The sequence below is a fragment of the Phaethon lepturus genome, unplaced genomic scaffold, assembly GCF_000687285.1.
Source record: "Phaethon lepturus isolate BGI_N335 unplaced genomic scaffold, ASM68728v1 scaffold50409, whole genome shotgun sequence".
Lineage (NCBI taxonomy): Eukaryota > Metazoa > Chordata > Aves > Phaethontiformes > Phaethontidae > Phaethon > Phaethon lepturus.
Genome location: NW_010563774.1, coordinates 9,701 through 26,790, shown reverse-complemented (window position 1 = coordinate 26,790; position 17,090 = coordinate 9,701). Strand labels below are relative to the sequence as shown.

Genomic DNA, 17,090 nt, shown 5'->3' with positions numbered 1-17,090 from the left:
CCCGGGTGCCCCGCGGGGCCCGGCCCAAGCCGCCAGTGAGAGCGAGGGGCCACAGCCCGAGCAGCTGGTGTACGAACACCTCCCACCACCCGTCTCTGCCATGTGCTCTCGGAGCCGTCAGCCTCTGAGGCCCCTCGAGCCAGCCTGGAACACGTCATGGGTGGCCATGTGGCTCCCGCACAGGTCCACCACCCCCTCCAAGGCCGCACTGCCCGATGTCCCCCGTCCCCATTTCTCACTGAGCAGTGCCAGCCCAACTTTGGGTCAAATCCTTGCTACCAGCTGGTTTTGGCACTTCGCCACAGCCAGGAAGCAGTACAGAGCCTCCCTATGGCCTCCTCAGCAAAGCACACCCACGACTCGAGTTAGCAGGAGACATCCTCCCCAACCGCTTCCCAGGGCTACAGCAATAGAAACGGAACGGGCCGGAGCCAAGCGCTCCCGCCCACAGGGAGCCCCGACCCCAGCCTGGCTCCCCTGCCCTTCCCTCTCACCCACCTTCTCCTTCATCTTCTCAATCTTCTTGACGGAGCTCCGCCGCTGCGGCCTGTCCTCGTGCCGCAGCAGGTTCACGCTGATGTCCCCCGACTTGTTGAACTGCTTTTCCTCCTGCTTCTCCGCCTCCTTCAGCTTGCTCTCGGCGCTGATGCTTTCTGCATGATACATGTGGTAGGTCTTCATCACCTGAGGAAAGGCAAGTTTGTGAGTCGCCTGCCCCACGGCCGCACGAAGCATCAGTGCACGAGATGACAGCTGTGGGCAGTGTGGAGCAGTCTCAGCTGTGCCAGGGCTGTCTGAGGCCACTATGGCATTAAGGAACAACAAGGTGGGAAGGAAAAGGCCGTAAAATTAACCCCACCACTAGCCCTATTTCAAAACGGCACAGCGCTGAGGTAAGAACTGTTATCCCCGCTTGGTCCCCGCTGCAGGGACAGGCTGAGATGTGCCTGCAGCACACACCTGCGCTCAGAGAGCACTGTGTGTCTTCCTACAGGGAAACGAGAAATAACTTCCACTGCACGGCAGCTGGGGTAAGGGTCTCCATGACAAGAGACTGTGAGGAGGCCAAAATCAACCTGAAGTCACTTTTCGCCCAAGCCATCTATTCCTACACTTGAACTTGCCAAGCTAACCCATCAGCATAACCCCTGTTCTACCATCCTGACAGTAGATCCCATCTTGAAGGTGGAGGAGCTGCAATTTCCAAGCAGAAACAGGGTTTGTCTCACGTCACCGCTTACTTGTCCTCTTGCTGCCACGGGTAAGCACAGTCAGTGCCAGGGTGGCTGCAGCAACACGTAGTCCTTTAAATTCAAGATCGCCATCAGTGACCCCGGATAGACAACGCTGATCTACTGCCAGGAAAACTCCTGCAGGCAAAACTACCGCAGCCTTTCCTTTCAGATACAGACGCCCAAAGGGCATACTGTGATCATTTTAATGGAGCTGGCAAGAGGAACACATCCGCTCTTCTCTCTTTACGCCTTTAGTCACATTGTCCCCCTTTATCATCTCTCTTCAGGATCTGGATGTTTGGTTTCACATTGCCTTGACAAGGCTCGGGACGCGCGGCTGCTCGCTGAAGATCAGGCTCACACGAAGGGCCTGGGCCCCGCTGGCAATGGCACTGGGACAGGCTGGCCTCGAGGCCCGCAAGTTCAAAAGGAGCAGGAGCCCACAAAAGGAGAGTAACTTTGCACAAGCCTTAATGAAGAAAATACAGAGCTTTCCTCAGCTGTGGCTGTCAGGAGGAACCAGGAGTGTTTAACTTGGATGAGGTTAGGCTGAAACATATGATCTCTCCTCTTGCCAAGCACAAACGTCAGCTCCAAACGCCGGATCGAAGCCTGCATAAATGTGCCGTCACTGGGAGTTAGAATTTTAGGCCGCTACAAGGAATAGTAACCAAAGGTTTGTGCTTTGTTTCTGAGCTGCTTTATTTCAAAATCCTGCAAATTCTAACCCAGATTTAAGCCACATATTTCAAACTGCAGTTTCTGCAGTGAATGTCACAGGACACACACAAAACAGACAACTTCTAGGTTTTTCCTAAGGAGAAAGACTAAAGGGCTTTGCTGAGTCCTCCTCATATTCACTGTCTCCATCTTTTGGTGAGAATCTCAGAGGAAAGTGAAAAAGAAAAGCCCTGCACTTCAGTGTAGTTGGGTAGTAATGAGAGGTTTCCCCAGCACCCAGAGAGGCCCTAACACACTGCAACAGAAAGTCCAATTTGCATGACTTTAGTGAAATCTAAAGGTTACGAGGGGGTATCTAACCAGAAAAACTTCAGCACAATTCATCGCTTGTCTCCATTCACCCAAGGCTACGCTGCTTTGCCGCAGGCCTGGGGACACGCTGCTGTAACCTCTTTTCCCGTCGCAGCCGCAGGGGAACATCGGCGGCCGGAGCGCAAGGCTGCACTGCGCAGAGCACCACGAGGCGGATCGCAGCTCCACTGGGGTCCGGTACCTTTGCACAGGCTCTTGCTCCCTTATTTGCTAATGACCAGAGAAACTTTCTGTAATGAAGGCCTTTTTCCTCCTCCGTATTTTCTCCCTGCTTGAAGCTGAAAAGGTAACACAGGAACCAGGTTTACAACTCCTCTGAAAGTCTCTTTAACAAAGTGCGAAGGACCTACTATCCGTTAAAATATTTTCCCCAGACTTCAGCATCCATGTTGCTGAAACAGACGCATTAAACAGCTCACTGTGCCAACCATGTTCCTCATCAGCTGCCATGCCGCATAGCTCGTGCTTGAAAATTTCAGGGATATTTCTGTTTGTTTTAATATCTGCCTTAATTTTGCATGGGGACTACCTGCACTGCAGCAATCAGCCCTTTGATCTGCAATTCCCTTGTGCCTTCTAGGCGCTCGCAGTTGAGTCACGCTGTCCCTGTCTTGCGCTATTGTGTCATAAAGAAAAACTGCCACAGCTGCGTCCCTGGGATCTTTTCTGCAAGTAAGTTAATTAGCTGCAGTGGAGGGAGAAAAATATCTTCCAATGTTCATTAGTTATTTAACAACACAAGTTGTGTTTTCCAATATTAATAACACGTCCTGGATAAAGGCCATCGCCAAAATACTGGCCATAAATAGCAATGTTTGCTGTCTTCAGCTAGAAGCACTTTATATTTCTAAACAGCTCATCATTAAGGTTCTGACCCAGCAGAGGAGCCAGGTCAGAAACTGGGTGACCCGTGTTAAGCAGAGGCTTAGGCCCTCCTGGACCGAGGGGACCCGAACGGCAGCCCAGCGCAGAGGGCGAAGCAGAGCTGTGCGTGGCCGTAGGTGAAAGCCTGCCATAGACACCAGCCCCCTCCTCTTGGGATGGAGCCTGTGGCACAACCGAAGGCACAGCCGTGGTGTAAGGTCTGAGAAAGGCACGAACCCATCAGGCCGAGGGATGCTGACCTCCACTTCCCTGCTCTTTTAAGGGAGCATGAAAGCAAACATGTCCTTTTCAGAGGATTTCTACGGCGCGATGCAGAGCGACATATCAACGCGTTTCCACCGTGTGATGCAGTCAACGATTTCTACAGCATGATACTCGCAGAAAACACCTGCTAAGCACGGAGGTATGGCCTCCCCCGTCGCAGCGCTCCCGAGGGAAAGGGAAAACTTCCTCCAGCCCATTCATGTCCTGCCACACAGGGAATGATGACTATTATTATTTTTAACCCAGGTAATGTATCTGTAGATGTTATTTTAATTAATACAATTCATTTCACACTTATTAATCCTCTTCCATAATACCTTGTAACAAAGAATCGCACCAGCCCACGCCACAGTTCTTCTGTGGACTTCGGTGCCACTGCTTTCAGCTATAGCCATGTCCCTGCATCCTGGCGAACGAAGCCCATACATCAAACAGCACGTCGTCAGTGCCGCACCCCGAATAACACATCACGGACGGAGCTTACAGAAAACACTACCAGAACAGCGCTCTGGGGTTACTGATTTTCTTACCCTAATTTTGGCATGACTTCTTCAGATAGGAATGCATACAATACAGAGAGGGACCCGTGAGCAGAGGAACAAAGAACCTACTACCTTTATGGACTCCAGCCTGTTGTCTGTCTGCTGGAGTACATAAGCAGGAATCAAAAGAATGAAGCTGGCTTTAATTCACAGCTAAATTATTTCTGTGCAAAACTGTTCACAAGCAACTCTTACTTCAGAACGAAAGTCATCTACTTCCTTTTTAATTAAAATCAGTGTGGTTTTTAGGTTTAGTTCTTTCCACATAGAATCCACAGGGTGACTCGCATCAGAACAGCAACAAGGCTGAATTAAAATCAGTTTAGTTATTCTGGCTTAAGTTTGAGACAGTGAATGCCTGAGAAGCCTGTAAAAAATTATACAGTTTCCACACAGTGCAGAGAATTCTCCTCAGAAAGGCTTAAAAAGCAGCCTAGCCAGGGCACAGATGTACTTATGGATACAAGACTTGGCCATCGGCAAGATAAACGACTTCCTTGTGGTGATGGCAGACAAATGACATTTTACAAGAAGCAGCTTGATGTTCTTTGAGCCAGGGCTCCTTATTCTTTACCGGATTCTGTCAGCAGCCACAGTTATTGAATGTGTACCCAACATGTTGCAATGAACAACTCCAGGTCAGTCCTGAAAACACCGGCATACTGTATCAACCTGCAAGCCAAGTATGCAATTAAGCTTGTTTTACCTGATGTCTCAAGGACAGAAAAGTACTGACTGGAGGGGAGCTGGTTTGCACTGAACAGATTTAAGATGATCTTGCTTGCCCGACCGGTCCTGCTTTTTCTTCACATTTCATCATCGTTTCTGAAATAAGCATGTCTCTTCCCTGCTCTTTCTCAGCCGGATGACACAATCGGTTTGTTATCTTCGCAGCAAGGTCAGTTCAAAGAAAACACACAGCTCTTCCAGCCGTTCCAGTCTGTTTCACCATTCAAACACATTCCACTCAGCATGTGGGAGCAAAGCACTGAATGGGGGAAAATCTCAGCTGCAATGAAGACGAGTTTTGCCACAGACTCAACGGGAGCAAAATTAACTCTCTATGCTCTTCCTTGGCCACCTGCATGCACTTTGGACCTCAGCCCACTTCTGATCCTCAAGCTGACCCAACCATGTCTCTCAGGTGATGCTCCTGTGCCGTGTTTGGGTTCTGAGTACACTAGTCCACAGGTATTAAGGTCGGCCCAGCCCTTGTTAGTCCTTCCTTATTTTGCATCTGTCATGCCATTGTTGTAATTAATCTTAATTAATCACCACCACTAACAGAGCTTGTGACATTCAACCATCAAGAATGCATTCGCAAATCTCACGCAAGCTTTTTAATCCAACCTGGCTGTCCACCCACGCTGCAGGTCTCTCAAAAACTGAATCCTTCAACAACAAATGCAGAAACAAACCTGTTAAGACAAGATTTGTGGCAGAAATTTCAAATAATATCATTCACGCTCTGTTGTTTAGGCCTATTTTTCAAAAAGACAGAATAAAATGATTGCTTAGGAATAAACCGACTGCAGTGTTATTTATGTACCAGTAACATACAACCAAAGAAAGCAAATATATCGTTTCAATTTTCCAACACTAGACAGACTTTATATTGCTTTGTTGATCCTAAACCACAAAGAAAATAAAAAAGCCCAATTGCTACAGGGCAAGAGACAGAAGCAACACAAAGACTCTTACTGTCCTACTATGAAAACCTGCTTGAAGAGTGATGTCCTGAATAACGGCCTATGATTTCACCTGGAGGCACAGACACAGCTCCGCAACCAAAGTGCTCCTTGCAGCAGGGAGATGAAACTGAGCACACACAAGCTAAAAGTTTTATGCATTCCTCAGCAGAAGGTCATGTTCAGCCATCATCCACAGGCCACCAGACTCACATGAGCAGGTCAGGTTTCAGCCACAAATTAGCACAGCCAACTCAGAGGACAACTGCTGAGCCATTAGCACCTGGCAGAAATCAGCAACCGAGTGAAAATTGAAAGGGGCCTAAAGACAACCTGGCAGGTGAGAGCATTACAGATACCAGGGATCGCACTGGATCATGCCCAAAACATCTCCCTTTATGCTTAAATGAAACAGTTAGACGGCATGATCTGCTGCCCGATGTGGCTGCAGGAGCCCTTCACAGTAGGACTGCTGGGAAATCCTCCTCTGCTGCCGTCAAAACCAGTGAAGAGTGAAACGTTTCTAACAAATGCAAGAGGAACAAACAGGCTGTACTGCAGGATGGCAGGAGGAAGTCTCCTCAAGTCACTGAAATGTTGAACAGATATTTTGTTCTAACAAATGAGATTGCCTACATTCCCCCTGCTGCACAGGCTAGGCAGGGGTAGGATCAGCTCATTACTCACCGTGTAAAGCTCATTGGTGACTTTCAGGAGTTCTTCATGCATCTGTAAGCCAATCTCCTTACTCTGGAAGACAAAAGGAAGAGTTGAGACTCACAACATGCAGTTCTGAAAGGAAAATGCATTTTGGAGGGAAGAGTAAAACTATGACTTCCAAAGACTCCATGCATATACATCTTAACCCTTTTCTCCAAGCTGTGTTCACAAGAGCTGTCTGCACGCGCTGGGGACAGCACTGTGATAGCACTACCCTACAAGAAGCATGTCCTCAGCTGTGGTCAGCAGCAGAAGCGCGTTGCCCTCAAAGCCTTGTGCAGGTCGAGCACCAGCAGCACTGGCGGCAGCGCACAGATGCTCAGTCCTCGCTCCGAACACTCCCAGCACGCCATGGCTCTTGAGGACTTCACACCACTCGAAGGGCATCAAACTCCAGAGACAGACAGGCAGCGTGGAAAGGGGAAATGGGATCCCTACAAACGCCCAGTTCAAACTCAGGAAGAAGAAATTAATGGGTTTCCTCCCAACTAGCCCATCAAAGGTATGCAGAGGGTCTCCAATGCTGCCAGAGTACTGGTATGGGACACAGCAGCACCAGCAGAGAGTCTGGAGATGCTCACGAGCTGGTAGGACAGGGAAGTAGTGCATTGTTGTGCTCTTTTCTTAAACCAAGTGACCAACTGGATCCTGATGAAGCCAGAAGTACTTGTTCCCAGCCCTTCCACCCCTGTGCACAAGCGGATCCCGATAAACCTCAGCAAAGGCCTTCACACCCATCCCACAGAGAATAAAACCACAGCAACCTCTCTCATGCCTGTAGGGTTTTTCTTTCCTCCTTTCAGGTGACAATGGAGTGGGTGAACCTTGGCAGCACAACCGGCTTCTGGTGATGCCCACCTTAACTACCTCCTGCCTCCCCTCCGGAGATCTGCCCTCTCCTGGCTCCCCGGACAAACATGAGATGTGCCATTCTTTGCTCTGCAGTGGAGTTCACAAAACCATGTACATTTTAATTCTAGATATTATTTTAAAAAATGAAAGAGCCCCACAGCATGAGAAGTGTCCCCGAGGCCTTATTTACACTACTTCAGGAATCCGGTCTAATACCCTTCCTGCTCCAGGAGCTGAAAAGACAGCATCAACAGCGCTGCCAATCCACATCTGGGCTCTGTTTTTTCCATTTCTAAACATTAAAACCAAAATACAGATGGCTTCCTCTTCCAACCTGCCTGTAACAGTGAAATTTAAAAGTAAACTGGCATTTTGATTTCCTTTAATTTTCTACAAATGCTTAACAAAATAAAATGTGTGATTATAAACATGAACACATACAGTACAGCAAATCCTCACGCTATTTCAGAATTGCTGCATTTTAGTTTGAGGTCAATGTTTGTCCACGGATCACCCAACCTGGGTTTCAGAGACCATGATGAGGATCATCACACAATTTCATTTATTTATCCTGCGGGTACCCGGGGATGAATGTGGAATTACAGACAATATCGCTTTGCCGTTCCACTGGCAGTACTTATTTCCAGCCCACAGTTCACTGTGTGGATCTAACACGTTAACGACCTCCCCCATTTTGGGGAATTGTTTCACATTAAGACTGGCAGAGTGCACAAAAGCTGGGCCTGCTCTGTAGCCTGAAGAGTGTTTTATAGCCTGACTTCACCTATTTTTCAACAAAACCTGCATTACTGGATGTTGGTAAGCGGCTGTTGCATTCTCTGCACAGAGCTGGCTGTGTGTTACTGCTACAATAACTGCCCTGCATTACCTAAATTATGCAGTGAACGTTTGTGGGTACACGAATCACTTATTTTTGCATTCTCCAGTCATACAGTATCACCTGTCAATATATTTGGATTTGACAGATTTATTAAAGATACCTGCTGCTGTACTTGCAATTTCCAATCAACTTTGATATTTCAGAATGCAGATTATCAGGGCTTCCAAGCCCAAGTATTTCAAGCTTTAGCTTCACCCTGACCATGACCCACTCTCCCCAATTTGTCTTCAGTAGCTCATTTTCACTCTTCTGACCTGAGTGAACCAAAGTGTCTCCAAAAAGGACATTATATTATGAAATAGCTACACCACAGTTATATAATACAGTTTCCAATTTCACAACCGCAACAGCCAAAGTTCATCAAGCTTAGGAGAAAGCTCACTGTGAGCGTAAAAACTCATGGCATCTTCCTCCCTCCACCTCCCTGTCTGTTGAAAGCCTATTATCAGTTTGTATTTTCACTTTTCTTGCCAGGCAGGAAGAAGCAGATACAGTCGCCTACCTCCTAGAGCATGAGCATGGCATTTCACGGGAGAGGCCACATCTTGGGGAGCTGCTGAACGTTTAAGCTTGGCTGCAGATCAAGTCAACTCCTAGTCAGAAATCCAGTGGCTGGATGCTACTGCAGATGTCCATGCACTGCTTTCCTGCCTCCCTTGTAATTACACCCCACATCTCTCTGTAGAATCTTCTTGGCTAGGAAACATTTATTATAGCTTGAAGATGTGTTTAAACTAAGTATAGACATCCCCCTCTCCCTCTCCAAAAAAAACCCAAACCAAAAGACAAAGCAGTTTCTTTCAAATTTCCTCAAGTAACTCCATGCATTTTTGTGCACATCCCATCAGCTTCTTGGCTGAGTGGCTAAAGAAGCCCGTGACACAGAGAGGTCTTCTAATCACGGCTAACTGGACAGCTGACATACTTGAAAAGTTTAACCTTAGGTTATTAGAAGTTAGAACTGAATGCAAAGAGTGAAGCAAGGAATCTAAAGAGTAAAAGCACTCCACATTCAGCGAATACCCAGTAATTAGAGTTTATCTGTGAATTAGCAACAGGGTACTTGGAAGATTCCCATCTTCAGAAGCGCGACTGATGCATGCCGCTCCCATTCCTACGCGTGCAAGGTGCCAAGAAGATGCCAATTACCAGAAGGTGCTAAGTACCCCCAGCCATCTGGAACCCTCGTCTGCTGGAAATCCCAGTCCCTCTCCCCTCCCCGCCAACACCAGCAGTCACTAGCTGGTCTCAAAAATCTCACTGTGGCTTGCTAATAAGCAACAGAGCTATTAAAAGCACGCACCCCTCCCAGACACATCCGGAATAGGAGTTACTTAAATCGGGGTCTACAAACGGGGGTTTGGGCCGCAGAGGCCCCGAGCCGGCAGGAGCTCAGAGCCACACGTAACCCCTCCAGCTGACCCCGCTGTCACGAGTCAAGGCCTGGGCCCCGAACCAAGCCTGCCCAAACAACCGGCGGAGGACGGGCTCGTGGTAGGAGCAATGGCCCCAAGTCAGCTGCAGCTCTTGCCTCTGCCCCAGATTTCCTGTGCAGCGGGGGCGAAGTCCACAAAGCCGTAATTTTCAAACCTCGTTTTAGACTCCTAAATAGAGCAACAAAAAATGGCTCGACTGTCAGCAGCGTGTCGTTCCCACGAGTCGCACTGACATGGGGGGAGCACGGGTGGGTGCTACATTTGAAGACCCATTTGCTTACAGACACGATACGCCAAACACCCTGGTGGTCTCCAGCATCGTCAAAAGTCTCTCGGCACCCAAGAGGGCAGCGTCCAACTTCGTGATGCTGGAGCCATTTCCAAACGCAGGCAGGCGGGAGGCTGAAGGACGCGCCTCTCCTCCGAGCTTGCTGCCTCCCCTTTTTATAACAGAGAAATTACATTTGTGTGTTTGTGGGAGACAATGCCAAAACGTCATTCCAGTTCCCTGGTACCATACGCAAAACCCAAACTCCAATTTAGCCGCTTGCTTTATGCCTCCCATTCCTACTAAAAACCACAGTTGCTTGCTGGGATAGCAATGGCCTCAGTTTAGCAGGTTTATTAAAATCCCTGCCTCTGCAGACAAAGTAAGGGGAAGAAGCAACACAAACTCCTGGCAAGGAAGAATGCTTATTTTAAAGACAAAGAACTTGTATCCAGACAGACACCATTTCTTCATCAAATCTCCATCCAGGACACTGCAGTATGGGGCATAATTAAATTCACTGTCACGGAATGTAATTAAATCTCACACTGGGGAGTAATGCAGCACGGTTATTTCGGACATAGCAATGCTCTGTCTCAAACGTATAATTTCCTGTATTCCATACTTGGAAGAAGCAGCAAACTTCTTTCCTTCTGCCACAGCAGGAGGTAGAAGGAGAGAAAACACCTGCCTGGCCAAGGGGCTGGCACTGCATCCCTCGCCCAGGGCTTGCCTCAGCCAGGAGGACGCGCTGTGAGATTTCACGGTGACGGAGACCCACTGTGACAACAGATCAAGTCGGATCTCTGCAGTGACATATCTTAGCATCTCCATTTATTGCCTGCCTATTAGCAACGTTAACACACTTGCCTTGATAATTTCCTGCACCAGGAATGTGACTCACACTGGAAGCTCCAGGGAAATTTGCCCAACTGAGTTTTCTTCCTCTACTTTCCTCGTTAGCAGGGCTTGCCTGTCTGCTGGATCAGGCACGGAGGCTGCCTGCTCATTTCAGTTGCTAAGCTGCAGGCCAGGGATGCTCGGACCTTGGACACCAGTCGCCCGCGCTGCTTGCGGAGCTCCCCGACCTACCTGCGGGTGCCCGCCACAGCACCCTTTTGCAGGAGCTCCGTGATACCCTTAAATATCTGCACAGCTCCACAGTACTTGCTGATGGGACACCACTCCCCACCCCAAGTGGGCAGCACTCCATCTGCAGGTCTTACATTGCCCAGGAAAGATTCTGCTGGGAAAGAGGAGATGATGCCACAGAGGCCACACGCTCCCTGGGTTTCACATTTGCAACCCAAGCTCACCTTACCACATCTACCTCAACATCAGTGTCAAGGGCTGGCAGTGAGCAGGGGAAATCCCTCAAATGCCAGCGCACCTCCAGAGCCAGTCCTGGTCGCAGCCGTGCTGAAGAACCAGGAAGAGCTGAAGCATCAAACCCAATTTCTGCTCTTGAGGTCCTGCAGCTCTGTACCCCCCCACCCAAACCACCCCCCTTTCAAGCCACGTGTGACACCAGGGGAGACTGTGAGGAGCTGCAGGCTGAGCCACCACCAAAACGAAGCCACCCAGACCTGCTCTGAACTGCATTCGGCCCCTGGGCTCTTCAAAGCAGTCTCAGCTCAGAAAGCCTCCTCTGGCTTGGTCTGCCACTCCCAGTGCTCGTGGATGCTTTTCCGAGGGAAAATGTCTTGGGCTTCAACTGTGAGACCCGGCATGCCGAGGTGAACAAAATGAGAGAAACAGCAAAGGTTTTCATGGCCTTCACTGGCCCCAGCCTGGTGCCTGCAATGTCACACCTGCAGCTGAGCTACCCGTGCGTGCTGCAGAGAACCAGGACAGCCGAAACCCAACCCATCCCAGGGCAGGCATTAGCACAGACCAGAAGGCACTTCAGATGTGCCCATCTCTCCACGTGAGTCCAGAGAACCGACTCAAACACATGGCAGAAGTCTGAAGGTGAAGAAGATGCGCCTCATCTTTCGTGTCTTGTACTGAGAGATTCGAAGTAGGAGAAACAACAATTTCTTGGCCTGTTTTTAACCATGCTGACCATGTGCCCCAAAGGCCCCCACAACTATCTAACCAGCGACACCATAGCACTTCTGTGGCAAACATCTGTGTTTCTCTTTCAGCCTGGACACACAGCTCCTGATGTCGAGATGACATCACGTCCAACTCAAAATCCTCTCTGCAGGAGTTATTAGCCTGCTTTGGAGGACAGCAGTTTCGGTGCAGCAAGAAGCCATACTCACTAGAGGACAACTGCCCTTTGTCACAGCAACTATAACCAGTCGGTGCAACAAGTAAATGACGTCATTACTGGGTCTTTCTATAAAAATGCTAAGACACATTTAATACCCCCATGGGCTCCTCCTTCACTTTAACAGTCATCAGCAGTGCAGCCCCCAGCCTTGGGATCGCTAATGAAAGACATTGGTCTTGGGTCTCTGGGCTCCTGCAAACCCCCACTGTGAAAAGCCACACATCTATTGTGGCTTCAGGTTAGAGGGTCACAGAACCAGGGCCAGGTGTCAGGAAAACACCCAATCTACACTGCTATTCCTGCCCTCGCATCATCCTCACCGATGTGATGCCGTTGCAGCCCTCGACTGTAGAAACGTGTTAAATACTGAATTCTGAAGCACTGCCAGGAGAAGAAAGATGCAGGGTTGGTTTAATCACTGGGATAAAATGCAAGTGGTGTGAGTTGTATTACAGCTGTGTAAAATTACAGAGCTTCAGTGCACAGGGGTTCAGCTGAAAACTATGAGTTCAGGGGGCGAGCCAAATCATACCCTCACAGGGCCAGATCACCAAAGCTAGGAATTCCTATATCCCACATCTGGGAAGGGCAGAGAAGGAAGGGGGAGAAAGAAAACAAATCACTGGATGGGAACAACTGCTTATTTTGTAACAAAGGAACTGTAGTCCAAATCCAGATTCGACTCACATTTTGTAAATGGTTCCTGCCTTTACAAATATTAATTACAAGCATCTCTCCGCTCTGCCTCGAGACCACCTTTGGATGAATCTCACAGTTCAGTACATTTTTTCTGCAGGTATTCAAGAAGACAAGTTTCCACAGTTATAATTGGGATTCCTTTGAATGCAATTCAAAAATACCTGAAAGGCCAACAAAAGGGCTGCAGATTGCTTAACTGACATCTATCACCATGCTTAAACACAAGCAATGCCAAGACTGTCTGTAGAGTCTCCCGCAGACAGGCAGGCTTCTGCTCTTCAGAGTTCTCCAGGCCTCTGTTCCCCAGCCCACGCTACCCATGGCAAGCCTGGGGGACACGGCACCGTGACAGAGCAGAGCAACCCCGGTCAGCTCCCGTCCCTAGAGCACGCCTTCCATGCCCCGACCCAGGGGCCAGGTCCTGCCAGCCAGACCCCTCACATCACCCACCATGTCGGGCTTGCAGTCCTTCACCCTCGCACCACCGACGCTCTGCTGCTGCCGGACCCCATCCCAAGCAAGCGTGCCTCATTCAGCATCGATGAAAGCGTCACAACACAGAGACGCTCTGTCACTGGATGCCTCCAGGCACAGTGGCAGTGCTGGGCAGGAAGGAGCAGAAAGAAAAACAACAGGATTCAAGACGCGGGCATGCCATGGACCCATGGATTTGCAGGGGATTAACTATGTTTTCTGCTCTGTTCCCAGCAATTTGTAACTTTCTATTTCCCTTTTGACTGCTAGCGAGCGCTGAGCTGGCATGCTCGAAGCCCGATGCTTTACTTCCACACCTCATCCCAAATTTAGTGCAGCGGCCAGCCTTATGCATCCAAGTTGGAATGTTGCTTTTCCTTATCTGCATCGCTTAATGTTTGTCTACATATGATTTTATGTATCACTTTGTTACTAAATGACTTAGCACACACAGGCACACAAATACACTCAATATGCATATACATATATGTATGTGTGCATTAAGGGCACTGTTGCATACATTTTATACAAACACACTTATTTTAAAGTTGTTCCCGCTGTATTTAATTCCTCTCCCTGCCAATTTCAGGAATCCCCACCTCTTTTTTGTATTTTCGTCATAAGCTTTACCCATTTCCTTTCTTGGCTTTGCAGGGATTTTTTCTAACTATGACTTAGGGCCTAGAGTTTCATTTTTTATTTTCAGCAGTGGTTTTTTTCAACTTATTCTAGTTTTCTGTTCTCCTGGGATTCCAAACTACTTCTGTGTATCAGGACTACCTTACTATCAACTTCTCTCTGCCCTAAAAACATATCTACTTTGGGTAAATAACATTTCCTAAATAACTTACGGTATTTCCCTAAAAAGAGAGTTTCTCCTTTTTGGGTATGCTGAGCCAAACAATCGGCTCGGACACTGGATATATACTGCCTGCAGTGCCTATGGACAACCAAAGTGGATCCACTGATTTCAGTGATGGACATTTATTTACCAACATAGTACATGCCTTTATAAATTCTCCTTGATTCTGCATTGAAATTCTCAGGGCAGAGTTTAAAATCCTGGCTGCAGAAAATCTCTCATTTTCCACTCCACCAAACCTCACCAAAACCCCAAACGCTATCGTTGCTGTCCTGAGAAGCCAGCCCTTGCCGAGTCCCTGCAGACTTCTGCACCTCGCAGTTCAACTCGACCCCCCGAGGGCCGCAGTCTGTTTTTCCCCATTTCACGGTGCTTGGTGGTACCAAAAAGAAACGGACGATGAGAGGAGGAGTTGTGTCTCTCCCGACAGGGCCCCCTCCGCACTCTCAAAGCTAACAGAATTGCCACTAATTAAGCCAAGAAGGAAGTGAACCAGAAGCAGGGGATGGGAAGGGGACGCAGCAAATGCCCCAACCCAAGCGTCACTGGCCTCAGCTGAGCCTCCACAGAAGAGCCACCAACCCACAGCTCTCCCCGCAGCCACGACACGAGCTCCTCAGCTCTGGAGGGAGCACGGCTTCCCCTGGGAGCAGAACAACCAGTCTCGAGGTACCGCTGCAACACAGAGGAGCAACTGCGGCTTGCACGAACACCACGAGCAGACTGAGAAGCTGTCCTGCCAGCAAACGCCGCCACAGCAGGGACCCCAGCCTGGACCACAGCCTGCAAAAACAGGTTTGCCGGTGAGTCAAGAAATGTAATCTAGCTTCTCCTCCATCCTTCGATAACCAACTTACACCTTCCGTAAGCTCTGCTGAGGCCAGTGCAAGTCATCACACTGACCTCAGCTGAGGGAAGGTCAGACCTGGAGTTGGCTCGGTTAAATGTCTCCAACTCAAACACTAAAAACTCAATCCCCACTAGCTCCTGCTTTCCCCCTCTCCTGGATTTGGGTAAGCCAAAAGGCTTCCTGACCAGCCACAGCAATAGGCGTGTCTGAGCGATGCACGGCCAAACGCCACGGACCGTTACGCTGCTGGTCACCGGGAGGGCAGAACACTTCAGTGGAGATGAACAAAACGCAACGCCCCAATTTACTGATGAACACCCCCCACTGCTGCCAAACGTACCCAGGGACGCCGAGGGGAGAAGCAGCTCAGCACCCGGCATCTTTCTTGGCAGATTACCACTGCACTGATCAATTGCTTCTCCATTATGCACATCCTCGTACTCCAGATAGTAGGTCTCTGCTTCTTTGCTGAGAAGAATGTTTACATTTACATAATGAAAGCACAAAACACAAAACCTTCCAGTTCCTCCATGTACCCGCAGCATGTCACAACCCATTAATAAATTCTAGATGGGAGGAATTAAAAGTGACATCTCTGGAAAAAAATGTTACCCTAATTTACCATCAAAGAGCAATCTACAACAAAACCGAACAGCTGAACCACAACTGCAGATGTCTTTAACCCTTCTGGAGCTGGTTTACTTGCCCAGCAGTCCTGTACGGTACAGTCTCCCCAGGAGGAGTGCTTCAAGCACTTCACTCGTCATGCTCCAAACCAGACCAGATAAAATAGTGAAAGATGCCTCCTCTTGAGCAATATTGTACCCGCTGCAAGGCTGGACTGGATGTCTTGAAAAGCTTTTTACTAGGGTGCTCGTCTTCCCACACGTGTGCCTAAGGCTTCTCACCAAACACTGTGGAAAAGTGGGGAGCGCAGCCCCAGATCCCCTTTTGGGCACAGTGTGCAATAGGTTAAGAAAAACAAACAATATCTCCAGAAGTGTCAGCCTCCCTATCCACAGTAAGGGAAAATGGTGACACAAAATAAGCCTTTTCCAAGACTTTGCTGAGCATTATTTCCAGGGACACAAGAGTCCTGCTACAATTTAAACCTCAAGGGGCAACGAGTGAAATCACAGATCCCCACAGCTCTGTTGTAAAGCCTCCTTTTGATTAAAAGCAGGTGCTGCCTCTGGCAGGCTGCAGATGGAGTTGGTGCTACTTCACCTCTCCTGGCAGAGGATGAGGGAGGGAGAAACAAGGAGCAACAATTTCTATAGAATATAAGCATTGTGTAAGTTAAAATTTAAATTCAAAAAAGAGGAGGGAGGGAGAGATAGAGGAAAAAGTAAACACAATGAAATAATTCTGCTGAAGGGATGAAATACTTTATAATCTTGTCCTGGCTGAGGATTGACTTACTACAAGAAAAACACTTCAAACACTCTATTTATGCCCTTGTTTGAATGTTGATTGGATTTGTCCTATGGTTCAAAATGAGATATGCAGACCAAAGATAGTCTTAATATACATCTCAAAACTGGGTTCAGAGTAAAATGCAAATGGGAGGGAGATTTGAGACCAACTTAGAACTGAACTAACCAAAATATCCCAAATCTGTCCAATTTCTGGAAGCCAGAAGGGCAGGAAAAGGGATGATGTCCTGTATCAGATCAGCAAATCCAAATCTGACCTTGCAGTTTAATTTCTAGGTCAGATCTATAAACTAGAGGCGACTGGCCATAAAAATATCAGATTAAATTTACTCTCCAGCTGGGCTAAGATAACCACTGATTTGAGAGCCCTTCTCCTGTTTGGAGAGGCAAGCATCCCAACAGGCTCACGCTAATTGCTAACGGCAGTTCTCCAGCTATCCCTGTTGAAAACAAGTGATAAAAATTAAGAAAAACATAAGAGCCATAAAAGCAGGCGAAAGGCCCACCTAGCCCGGCACGGTATCCCTGAGGGTGGCCATTAGCAAATGCCCAGAAGAAAAGTGGAGGAAGAGGGCCGGTGATGCCGCTGCGCACACTTGTGATGTGACGCGCTGCAGGGCTGCAGTTCCCAAGCCCGAAGTTGCGCC

At 48.5% G+C, this 17,090-nt stretch overlaps 1 protein-coding gene across 1 annotated transcript in view; it reads right to left on the bottom strand.

Moving 5' to 3' along the window:
• Positions 1 to 17,090, bottom strand: part of LOC104626670 (SLIT-ROBO Rho GTPase-activating protein 3-like) — a gene marked incomplete at both ends in the record, with an annotated part of 24,922 nt that overhangs the window by 1,128 nt on the left and 6,704 nt on the right. The window contains 2 exons of the mRNA XM_010294648.1: positions 499 to 684; positions 6,355 to 6,417. Coding sequence (XP_010292950.1) covers positions 499 to 684; positions 6,355 to 6,417 — 249 coding nt within the window. The remainder of the gene's footprint in view (positions 1 to 498; positions 685 to 6,354; positions 6,418 to 17,090) is intronic.